Below are 13,031 nucleotides of genomic sequence, written 5' to 3'. Positions count from 1 at the left end.
GACTGGGGGCCCACCAAGGAATCCCCCGCCTCCCCAGTGGGCCAGTCTGAGCCTGCTGGCTGATACCTGGGTACTAAACCCGACTTCATTCACCGAAGTCTTGCGCAACTTCAGCCGAGATGAAGTTTGGCTACATGGAGCCCATACATTTTAATGCTGTACAGCAATAAAGTTTTTTAACGAATCGACTTCAGATCTATGATGCTAAGCTCGATTCGCTCAAGCGTAGTCCCCATCACCACAACACAGACTGTTAACCAGCTTTCCCAGACGGCAGAATACCAGAGCAGCCCCTATTTGAATTGTTAAAAGGGTTTTTCCGAGATTATTTTTTTTTTACTTAGTTATCAGTATCTGATTGGTGGGGGTTCGACACCCAGGACCCCCGCCGATCAGCTGTTTTGAGTAAGCAGTGTAAAAACCCGTTTAAATCCCAATATTGTAGAATAACTAGCCTGGAAAGCTGAGTAAAATATAATTACTATAACACTGCACTTAAATACAAGAATATAACTTCTATAATACTGTTCTTACGTGCAAGAATATAACTACTATAATACTGCATCCTATGTACAGGAATATAACTACTATAATACTGCTCCTATGTACAAGAATATAACTACTATAATACTGCCTCCTATGTACAAGAATATAACTACTATAATACTGCCTCCTATGTACAAGAATATAACTACTATAATACTGCCTCCTATGTACAAGAATATAACTACTATAATACTGCTCCTATGTACAAGAATATAACTACTATAATACTGCCTCCTATGTACAAGAATATAACTACTATAATACTGCCTCCTATGTACAAGGATATAACTACTATAATACTGCCTCCTATGTACAAGAATATAACTACTATAATACTGCCTCCTATGTACAAGAATATAACTACTATAATACTGCCTCCTATGTACAAGAATATAACTACTATAATACTGCTCCTATGTACAAGAATATAACTACTATAATACTGCTCCTATGTACAATAATATAACTACTATAATACTGCCTCCTATGTACAATAATATAACTACTATAATACTGCCTCCTATATACAAGAATATAACTACTATAATACTGCTCCTATGTACAAGAATATAACTACTATAATACTGCTCCTATGTACAAGAATATAACCACTATAATACTGCCTCCTATGTACAAGAATATAACTACTATAATACTGCTCCCATGGACAAGAATATAACTACTATAATACAGCTCCTATATACAAGAATATAACTACTATAATACTGCTCCTATGTACAGGAATATAACTACTATAATACTGCCTCCTATGTACAAGAATATTACTACTATAATACTGCTCCTATGTACAGGAATATAACTACTATAATACTGCCTCCTATGTACAAGAATATAACTACTATAATACTGCTCCTATGTACAAGAATATAACTACTATAATACTGCCTTCTATGTACAAGATTATAACTACTATAATACTGCCTCCTATGTACAAGAATATAACTACTATAATACTGCCTCCTATGTACAAGAATATAACTACTATAACACTGCTCCTATGTACAAGAATATAACTACTATAATACTGCTCCTATGTATAAGAATATAACTACTATAATACTGCCTCCTATGTACAAGAATATAACTACTATAATACTGTCTCCTATGTACAAGAATATAACTACTATAATACTGCTCCTATGTACAGGAATGTAATTACTATAATACTGCTCCTATGTACAAGGATATAACTACTATAATACTGCCTCCTATGTACAAGAATATAACTACTATAATAATGCTCCTATGTACAATAATATAACTACTATAATACTGCCTCCTATGTACAAGAATATAACTACTATAATACTGCCCCTATGTACAATAATATAACTACTATAATACTGCTCCTATGTACAAGAATATAACTCCTATAATACTGCTCCTATGTACAAGAATATAACTACTATAATACTGCTCCTATGTACAAGAATATAACTACTATAATACTGCTCCTATGTACAAGAATATAACTACTATAATACTGCTCCTATGTACAAGAATATAACTACTATAATACTGCTCCCATGTACAAGAATATAACTACAATAATACTGCTCCCATGTACAAGAATATAACTACTATAATACTGCTCCTATGTACAAGAATATAACTACTATAATACTTTTCCCATGTACAAGAATATTACTACTATAATACTGCATCCTATGTACAAGAATATAACTACTATAATACTGCCTCCTATGTACAAGAATATAAATACTATAATACTGCTCCTACGTGCAAGAATATAACTACTATAATACTGCTCCTATGTACAAGAATATAACTACTATAATACTGCTCCTATGTATAAGAATATAACTACTATAATACTGCCTCCTATGTACAAGAATATAACTACTATAATACTGTCTCCTATGTACAAGAATATAACTACTATAATACTGCTCCTATGTACAGGAATGTAATTACTATAATACTGCTCCTATGTACAAGGATATAACTACTATAATACTGCCTCCTATGTACAAGAATATAACTACTATAATAATGCTCCTATGTACAATAATATAACTACTATAATACTGCCTCCTATGTACAATAATATAACTACTATAATACTGCTCCTATGTACAAGAATATAACTCCTATAATACTGCTCCTATGTACAAGAATATAACTACTATAATACTGCTCCTATGTACAAGAATATAACTACTATAATACTGCTCCTATGTACAAGAATATAACTACTATAATACTGCTCCTATGTACAAGAATATAACTACTATAATACTGCTCCCATGTACAAGAATATAACTACAATAATACTGCTCCCATGTACAAGAATATAACTACTATAATACTGCTCCTATGTACAAGAATATAACTACTATAATACTTTTCCCATGTACAAGAATATTACTACTATAATACTGCATCCTATGTACAAGAATATAACTACTATAATACTGCCTCCTATGTACAAGAATATAAATACTATAATACTGCTCCTACGTGCAAGAATATAACTACTATAATACTGCTCCTATGTACAAGAATATAACTACTATAATACTGCTCCTATGTGCAGGAATATTACTACTATAATACTGCTCCTATGTACAATAATATAACTACTATAATACTGCATCCTATGTACAAGAATATAACTACTATAATACTGCCTCCTATGTACAATAATATAACTACTATAATACTGCTCCTATGTACAAGAATATAACTCCTATAATACTGCTCCTATGTACAAGAATATAACTACTATAATACTGCTCCTATGTACAAGAATATAACTACTATAATACTGCCTCCTATGTACAAGAATATAACTACTATAATACTGCTCCTATGTACAAGAATATAACTACTATAATACTGCTCCTATGTACAAGAATATAACTACTATAATACTGCTCCTATGTATAATAATATAACTACTATAATACTGCCTCCTAGCTGTGAGGACGTGTGTCAGTAGCTCTCCTGAGGCTTGGGATGTCTGGAGAAAGCCCAGGGCGGGGCCACTCTGGGTGGGGATGCTCCCCAAGCAAGGCCCAGGCTCCAAGGCCTATTCTGGGAGATAATTCCCAGACTTCTCACACCATGGATAATTATCCAAAAGTTTCTTTGGAAGGAAGGAATGTTCCGAGTGTTGCCAGTCCCAGTGCAGCAGGAAGCAAAGATGAAAAGAAAATGTTTGAAGTAAAGAAGGAGACATCATTGAGTAAGAGCATGGCTGCAGGTGTGCAATCCACCCCACCCGCAGGCAGACAGAGGAGAACATCCCTGGAGAAGCAGACCATGCAGGAGAATCTGCAACAGTCTGTCCTGATACGGTCTGACCGCACACGCTACGGGAGTGGGAACAGCGCAAAAGTCACCAACACGACAGATGAGACCAGAGGGAATACTGAAGGAAGGCTTCATGGGGCCACAAGTGCAGTCACTGGGAAGAACCAGGGGCCCAGTCCCCAATCTGGAGATAGCGACCTCGCAGCAGTGACCACGGCTGCACTAGGTCCAGTGCAAGGACCAAGCAGAGGGACGCCTGTAAGGAGCCATTCTGTGAGTACACAACCCCCCAATACTCAGCGTGCACCAGAACTATGTCTGGCCGAGCGGATCCCAGCTCTGGTCAAGAGGCTGGAGACATTAAAAAGGACAAAACTGCAGCTGCAGAAACAGATAGATTGTGTCTACAAGCTAAAGGCAGCAAACCCCAACAATCAGGCCGTCCATGACAAGAAGCTGAGCTCCCTCGCTGTGCAGCTCGCTGACACTGTGCAGGACATGGAGGCTGTACTGGAGCAGATGGGACCAGTCGCTGAAACCTTCAGGAACCAGCAAAGACTTGAGGGACATGGGGGAAGACCTGCGCCAGAACCATCTCCATCTAAACCCAAGTCTCCAACCTGTCCAGATGACACCCAGCAGGCCTGTGCAAGACCAGTCCTCAGACCAGCCAGCTTCCCTTTTGAGAAAGGGAATTTGTACAAAGAAGTGGGAGAAAGTGTCCAGCAACAGCAAAGACCTGCAGAGACTCCTCAAAAGGTACCACAAGTCCCAGCAGTTTGTGATGTGAAGCAGGACTATGGACTCTCGCCTGAAGGTAACTCTGCAGTAGCAGTGCAGTCACCACAAGCCCTGGGGGGCAGTAGAGAGCAGCAGGACTGTGGACTCTCGCCTGAAGGTAACTCTGCAGTAGCAGTGCAGTCACCACAAGCCCTGGGGGGCAGTAGAGAGCAGCAGGACTGTGGGCTCTCACCTGAAGGTAACTCTGCAGTAGCAGTGCAGTCACCACAAGCCCTGGGGGGCAGTAGAGAGCAGCAGGACTGTGGACTCTCGCCTGAAGGCAGCAGTGCGGCAGAGAGCTCACAGGTCATGGCTCAGCAGGACTGTCGGGGCTCTGTACAGCAGGATCATACTGCTAGTGACTGCACTGATATGAATGTATGTGATATTTCTGATGATGTTTCTGCAGAGGGGAGCGCTTCACAGTGTGTGTGGGATTTGGGGTCATCTCTAGAGTCGGGTCCACCATTAGATCAGCCTTCAGAGGCTTGTGACCCGCAGAGTATTATGGATGATGGTGGGGAGGGGGCTGTACAGTCTGATGCACAGCACTTCCCCCCTTTAGTTACACCAGGAGTGTCAGACCCCCATAGTGCAGGCGGTCAGCAGCCACCACAGCGCCCCCAAGTACAGCAGGAGGGTGGAACTGGTGGTGTCTCCTCTGGTAATGCCTGGAGCCGTGGGTCACCATCCTTCAGGTCTAATGTAAACTATACAGGTCAGGCTTTTAAGAGGAGGAACGTGGTCCGGTTCAGGCATAGAGGGGCCAAGGAGGAGTTGCCTGACAGGAGGTTTGTGGTCCGTGAACTTCTGTGCCACCAAATGGGTTTCCTGCCATCTAACATCCTGGCAGTGATAAACCTTCCTGACAGGCAGGGGTATGACGTCAGTTTTAAACTCATGTCTGACCTGGACCGCTTCTGGGCTCATTTCGCCCGGGTGAGAGATGCTGATGACTGGAATAAGTTCAGCCTCATCCCCATCTCTAGACCGGACACAGCAAACGTCACCATAATATTCTGGAACGAGTCGGTACCACACCAGGATATTGTTGTATGGCTAAAAAGACACTGTGACCTAATGTCAGATCTGACCAAGACCAGGGACGAGGATGGCATATGGACTGGGGGGTGGAAGGTCCTGGTAAAGTTACGGCAGGTTAACAACATCACCCAACATCTGCCCAACTCATTCTTTATTGGCCGGGAGAAAGGGGTATGCTTCTATGCGGGTCAGCCTAGAAAATGTTTTAAATGCGGAAAGGCCGGTCATATTGCGAGTGTGTGCACCCTGGTAAAATGTAATTTATGCGGGGAGATCGGCCATGTCAGCGCCACCTGCCAGAACATCCGGTGCAACCTGTGTGGCAGGATCGGTCACTCCCACAGGGACTGTCCAGACGCCTGGCATAATGTTTGTAAGGACTTCCCTGATGAGGACTTGCTGGAAGTGGCAGATGACCTAGAGGAGGAGACGCTGTTGTCAGGGTCAGCAGTGACACCGCCCGAGCCTCAGCACAACATGGGTGACAATATAGGTGACATAGTGCCTGACCAGTCCCAGCCAGGAGCCACTGAGGGGAACGGGGAGGTCACTGAGCAGGTTGTGGGCACGTCGTCTTCTGCCTCTGCATCAATAAATCCGCAGAAGAAACGGAAGAAGGACAAAACCAGCCGTAAGCCTGAGGGGGAATGGACCACTGTCCAAAAACCTTCCAAAAAGAAAGTAGACCCCGGGTCAGGTGTCATGACTATCACAAATAGGTACGGTGTCCTATCTGAGTCAGACGCTGAGGAAGAGATGGAGAGAGAGTTAAAGAGGGTGGTAGATGAATTTAATGAGGACCAAGAGGGCGATCCCCCCACAAAAAGGAAACCCCCGCGAGCTAAACGTCTGTCCGAATCAGACATGGAGACAGGTGGTCGGCAGGTGGGCTCAGACTCAGATCTATGATGATGGGGGGAATATCTCTGCTACTTGTACTTTGCTTTGCTTTGATGGCTGACTTTACCCTTAAAGTGTTCTCCAGTAATGTGAACAGTGTCAGAGTGAGGAGGACCAGGCATGCGGTTTATGAACATCTAAGGTCTCTTGATGCTGATGTCTTTTCTTACAAGAGACACGTTTGAATACTTTAGGACTCTTACGGGAAGCCGAGCGTGAATGGCGGTCTGGTCCATCCTTTTGGTCACTGGCTGTAGAACCAAGTGCCGGGGTCTCTATCCTCTTTAACACCAATAATGTACATATACATAGGTTGACAGAGGTATTGATGGGAAGGTGCCTAATTCTGGAAGTTACTATTCGGGGTAGGAGGCTCCGTCTTATAAATATCTATGGTTCGCAGACAGTGACTGAAAGGGTTAACCTTTATAATGAAGTGAAGCCATATCTCTTCACATCTATCCCTGTCATCATGGCTGGAGATTTTAATGCCACCAGGACATCTTGTGACAGGACCTCTAATAGGCCTCTTACCAGAGACTCCAAGGTCTTAAACGGAATTATTCAACAGGCCGGGTTGTCAGATGTGTTTGTGCAGGGTGGTCGGAAACCAAAATTTACTTATTTTTGTGGTGAAAGAAGAAGTCGGATAGATTTAGCTCTGGTGAGTCCTACAGAGACCATTGGTGAGAAAGATGAGAAGATCGTCCCTTATTCAGACCATCTGGCCTTATATTTCTGTTTGGGTGTCACAAAGTGTTCTGGGACAGGTAGAGGGTTATGGAGACTTAATTCCAGTCTATTAGAAGACCCTTCGGTTCAGAGCCATGTTCACTCTCTTATACAGAGTCAGCTAGAGAGAGTGGACTTTTATGACAATATGGCCGACTGGTGGGAGGATGTCAAGGATGAGATCAGATCCCTCTTAAAGAGACTGTCAGTTATAAAGGGGAAGAGTAAGTATGGCCAGTATCTCAAGCTGCGGAAAGAATTGGAGTCACTATATTCGGCGGGAGGGGATGACCAACAAAGGATAGACCGGCTGAAATCTGAGATAAGGCAGTATCAGTACAGCAGGTATACCTCCCTGGTTCTTGAACGGGATTATGGGACTTTAGGGTCTCCTGATCCCTTTGAGAATTGCCGGGAGCGAGTGGCAAATAAATCTGTCACCGGTCTCACTGACCCCCAGGGTGTTTTGCAAGAATCTCGGGAGGGTATCCTGGGGGTGGTGAGATCTTACTATGCTGACTTGTTTCAGAGGAAGGTTTTGGATAGAGACAAGATGACCCAATTCTTGGAGGCAACTCCGCTCCCTGATACTAATGATTTGGACTTTTCTCCTTTGACAGCAGATTTGACGGTGGCGGAGGTTAAAGAGGCAATTGATAAGTTACATCTGAAGAAGGCACCAGGTCCAGATGGGATAACAGCAGAATTCTATAGGACATTCAGAGACCTCTTGGCCCCAATCCTCGTGGATGTATATACAAATTGTCTAGAAAGTCACCTGATGCCTCCATCCATGAGAGTGTCCTCGCTGATTCTGCTGTCCAAAGGTAAAGAGCCGAGTGACATCAAGAACTGGAGGCCGATTGCCCTCTTGAATGTCGACAGAAAGATTCTGGCAAAAATTCTGTTTTCTAGATTAGTTTGTCTGTCCTCAGCACTGTTGTCAGGCTGTCAGTTTGGCACAGTAAAAGGGCGGAACATCTCTGGAGCAGTCCTCTCGATAAGGGAGATGTTTGAGAGATGTAAATCCCTGAGGTGTGGGAGATATGTTGTGAGTCTTGACCAGGCTAAAGCCTTTGACAGAGTAGATCATGAGTATCTATGGGCCACTTTGTCAAAGTACGGTATTCCGGGGCAATTCATCGATTGGCTGAAGACTCTGTATTGCGAGGCTGAGAGCTTTCCTCTGGTCAATGGTTGGCAGGGTGATACCTTCAGGGTTGAGGCAGGGGTGAGACAGGGTTGCCCACTGAGTCCGCTGCTGTATGTATTTGCCTTAGACCCATTCTTGAGGTCACTGCAGGAGTGTGGTTTTCAGGGGGTGCCAGTCCCCCATTGCCTGCCCCTGAGTGTTGTTGCCTATGCGGATGATGTGACTGTGGTGATATCTGAGCCTCGTGAGGTGGAGATGTTGTCTACGGCCATCAGAAGTTACTCGGAGGCCTCAGGGTCTCTGGTCAACCTTGAGAAGAGTCAAGCTCTCTGGATATCAGACAGTGATCCAGACTTTGATCTGCCACAATTTGTGAGAGCCTCCACCTATATTAAAATCCTAGGGGTCAAATTTGGGAGGAATGATAACGCCAAACTAAATTGGGAAGAGAAGTTGGAAGCCGGAAATGCAAAGGTTCAGCGATGGAAGAACTGGAGGCTGACCTATAGAGAAAGGGTTAAAATGTTGAAGACTTACCTGGTCCCTGTCTTCTTGTATGTCTCTGTCGTTTTTCCTTTGCCGGAATCTTTCTCCGCTAGGCTCTTTAGCCTGTTCTTCCAACTGTTGTGGGGGAACAGGTTGAACCTGATAAAAAGAGGGATCACCTACCTACAGAGAAGAGAGGGTGGGTTGGATATGTTGAATCCAAGGGTGTTCTTTGACTCCATGTTTCTAAAAGTTAATTTTGGTTGCCTGGACTCAGAGAACAGCTTCCTGTGGGTGAATAGTATCAGGGACTGGATAATGCCTTTTGCAGAGTCTTGGGTGCGAGGCGGCAGTCTCAAGAGGGGTCGATGGACGAGTGACTACCTCCCCCAGTACCTGGACTATGGGCTGAAGTGTGTGAGAAGGTGGAAGATAGAGAAGTCCTACATTGAGGGTAAGCCAAGGAAAGATCTATACGTGAGGGTCTGTAGGGCTTTCTTTTGTTCTCCACTTGTCTTGAGGGATTGTGTGACTAGCACTTTACAAGAAAGTCTGAAGCTCCTCAATGGGAAACGACTCCCCGCCAAATTATTTGACATAGCTTGGTTGTCATTACATGGAAAGCTATTTGTTAGGGGTAACCTGAAATTTTTAAGTGTTTCAGATAGGAACTGTCCTCTCGGTTGTCAGCAGGAGGAGACGATGGAGCACTTAATATCTGACTGCAGGGGTGGGAGGAGAATATGGGAAGAAGTGTCACAAAAGCTAAACATCCCATTACTGCAGTCCCTGACTTATCCTGAAATAATCTATGCTGTTCCATCCAGAAATAGGAATGTAGACAGGGGGACAATGTACCTGATCATATCTGTCATAAAATACTACCATTGGCACATGAGAACCCGCGTGTCTATACACAATGAGCCATTCCACCACACCACAGCCGTAAGCCAAATAATGTCTGAGCTCCAGTGGGTTAAGTCATTAGAGATACGGAGTAACCCGAATAATAGGAAATTATGGAGAAATGTGTCTTTGGTTTAAAACAGAAAATATGATGTTATTTTGTGTGTTTTTTTCTCTTCTTTTTCCTCCCCAGCAAATGTGGACTTTCTAAGTTTAATATGATTCTATAGTCATTTTAGTTGAGTAGTCATTGTGTGTACAATGCCTGTTATTTTTTGTTTTTGTAAGAATGTATTTTAATTGTATTTTTTTTTTGTTTGTTTTCACAATAAAAATTGCCTCCTCTGTACAAGAATATAACTACTATAATACTGCCTCCTATGTACAAGAATATAACTACTATAATACTGCCTCCTATGTACAAGAATATAACTACTATATTACTGCTCCTATGTACAAGAATATAACTACTATAATACTGCCTCCTATATACAAGAATATAACTACTATAATACTGCTCCTATGTACAAGAATATAACTACTATAATACTGCTCCTATGTACAAGAATATAACTACTATAAAACTGCCTCCTATGTACAAGAATATAACTACTATATTACTGCTCCTATGTACAGGAATATAACTACTATAATACTGCCTTCTATGTACAAGAATATTACTACTATAATACTGCTCCTATGTACAGGAATATAACTACTATAATACTGCTCCTATGTACAAGAATATAACTACTATAACACTGCTCCTATGAACAAGAATATAACTACTATAATACTGCTCCTATGTACAAGAATATAACTACTATAATACTGCTCCTATGTACAAGAATATAACTACTATAATACTGCTCCTATGTATAAGAATATAACTACTATAATACTGCCTCCTATGTACAAGAATATAACTACTATAATACTGCCTCCTATGTACAAGAATATAACTACTATAATACTGCCCTCTATGTACAAGAATATAACTACTATAATACTGCTCCTATGTACAAGAATATAACTACTATAATACTGCTCCTATGTACAAGAATATAACTACTATAATACTGCTCCTATGTACAAGAATATAACTACTATAAAACTGCCTCCTATGTACAAGAATATAACTACTATATTACTGCTCCTATGTACAGGAATATAACTACTATAATACTGCCTTCTATGTACAAGAATATTACTACTATAATACTGCTCCTATGTACAGGAATATAACTACTATAATACTGCTCCTATGTACAAGAATATAACTACTATAACACTGCTCCTATGAACAAGAATATAACTACTATAATACTGCTCCTATGTACAAGAATATAACTACTATAATACTGCTCCTATGTACAAGAATATAACTACTATAATACTGCTCCTATGTATAAGAATATAACTACTATAATACTGCCTCCTATGTACAAGAATATAACTACTATAATACTGCCTCCTATGTACAAGAATATAACTACTATAATACTGCCCTCTATGTACAAGAATATAACTACTATAATACTGCTCCTATGTACAAGAATATAACTACTATAATACTGCTCCTATGTACAGGAATATAACTACTATAATACTGCTCCTATGTACAAGAATATAACTACTATAATGCTGCCTCCTATGTACAAGAATATAACTACTATAATACTGCTCCTATGTACAAGAATATAACTACTATAATACTGCCTCCTATGTACAAGAATATAACTACTATAATACTGCTCCTATGTACAAGAATATAACTACTATAATACTGCTCCTCTGTACAAGAATATAACTATTATTATCTCCATTTCTTAGATTTCCTGAGTAGATGTACAGTATAAAGTGCCTCCACTTGGTAAATTCCTCCACCCATTGAACTTGGACGCTTTGGGTTAGAAATAAGAGGCGCTGTCCCTTTAAGATGCGCTCTCTGTTTACGTCGGATACGCAGAAGCCGCTGCAGAACCAGTTGGGTTTTATTGCGTCTGGTAATGTCACTCAATTTGGATAATTGAAAACACATCTGTACATGATTATCGCTCTTCAGCAGATGGCACTACCCCGCTGGCTGCCTCCTTTTATTTCCCTTTTAAGTACTACTTAGGCCGTCAGTCACAATGGTCATGTGCGTGAATGCAGAACAGTCGCGCTTCAGTAATAATACTTTTGTTTTTTCCAGACACAATTTCTATTATTTCCTCCCTGAAAGAAATCCGCAGGAAATGTTAATACAACCTTTAATTTCTCTGCAATATTAAACTGTTAAAGGGACACTCCACCTTCAAGGGCCACCCATTGGCTCTATAGCCAGCAGATATAATAACCCAGCATCCTTATCATCTATCTTCATTGCTTTTTTTGCTTTTTTTTTTTTATTCTGTATATACAAAAAATGTCTTCTAGTGTCATCTGGATACCATCCTAAAGTTGACCATCAATGCAGCCACCTCTACCAGGACCTTGAGACGTACGTTACTTACGTTTTACGTAGAGCGATCCTATCACCTCCGCATTGCCATAGGCGTTCCAGACCTCACAGACGTACGTCCCGGAGTCGGACTGCCTGGTGTTCTCAATCAGAAGACCCACCACCGTGTTCCGGAACCTATTGTCCATCTCAAGCTGAACGTTATCCTTCAGCCAGCGGGTGCTTGGGATGGGGTAACCAGATGCTTTACATGGAAGCTCCACTCTATGCCCTGCCATGACCGTGAGGTGCTCAAACTTATCGATGATGGTTGGAGATGAATTTACTTGATCTGCAAGAAAAAGAGTGGAAACAATGAAACGATCCATGGAACTGTTTTTCAAAAAGTTTCTTTATAATATTTTGAATATTTTGTCAAATGCCCACCGGCCTCTGTCCTCACAAAACATGCACCTCCGACAACATAAAACCCTCAACATAGGGCAAAAGAAGTGGGACCTCTATTGACCTCACCTGGAGATTTGATGCCCCATTTGCTAGGTAGAGTTATGCCCATAGCTGAGCCTTTATGTTTATGGGGAAAAAAAGATGAGAGGCTGTCAGATAACTTTGATGCCACTGATCTCCATGTTGTTCACCAAGAATTTACCATCATGCTTAATCTTGATATCGGAGGAGAGGCTACCCTCGCACACATGAATGGTCCCTCAACCAACCTTGATCTGACCCTGGGCCCAGGGA

General features: G+C 41.5%; 1 protein-coding gene across 1 annotated transcript in view; it reads right to left on the bottom strand.

Moving 5' to 3' along the window:
- Positions 1 to 13,031, bottom strand: part of DSCAM (DS cell adhesion molecule) — a 414,232-nt gene that overhangs the window by 234,057 nt on the left and 167,144 nt on the right. The window contains exon 5 of the mRNA XM_040423076.1: positions 12,343 to 12,621. Within this exon, the coding sequence (XP_040279010.1) occupies positions 12,343 to 12,621 (279 nt within the window). The remainder of the gene's footprint in view (positions 1 to 12,342; positions 12,622 to 13,031) is intronic.

Source organism: Bufo bufo, chromosome 3 (genome assembly GCF_905171765.1).
Source record: "Bufo bufo chromosome 3, aBufBuf1.1, whole genome shotgun sequence".
In the NCBI taxonomy this organism is placed as follows: domain Eukaryota; kingdom Metazoa; phylum Chordata; class Amphibia; order Anura; family Bufonidae; genus Bufo; species Bufo bufo.
The sequence above is the reverse complement of the archived record's forward strand: the minus strand, read 5'-3'. Positions and strand labels throughout refer to the sequence as shown.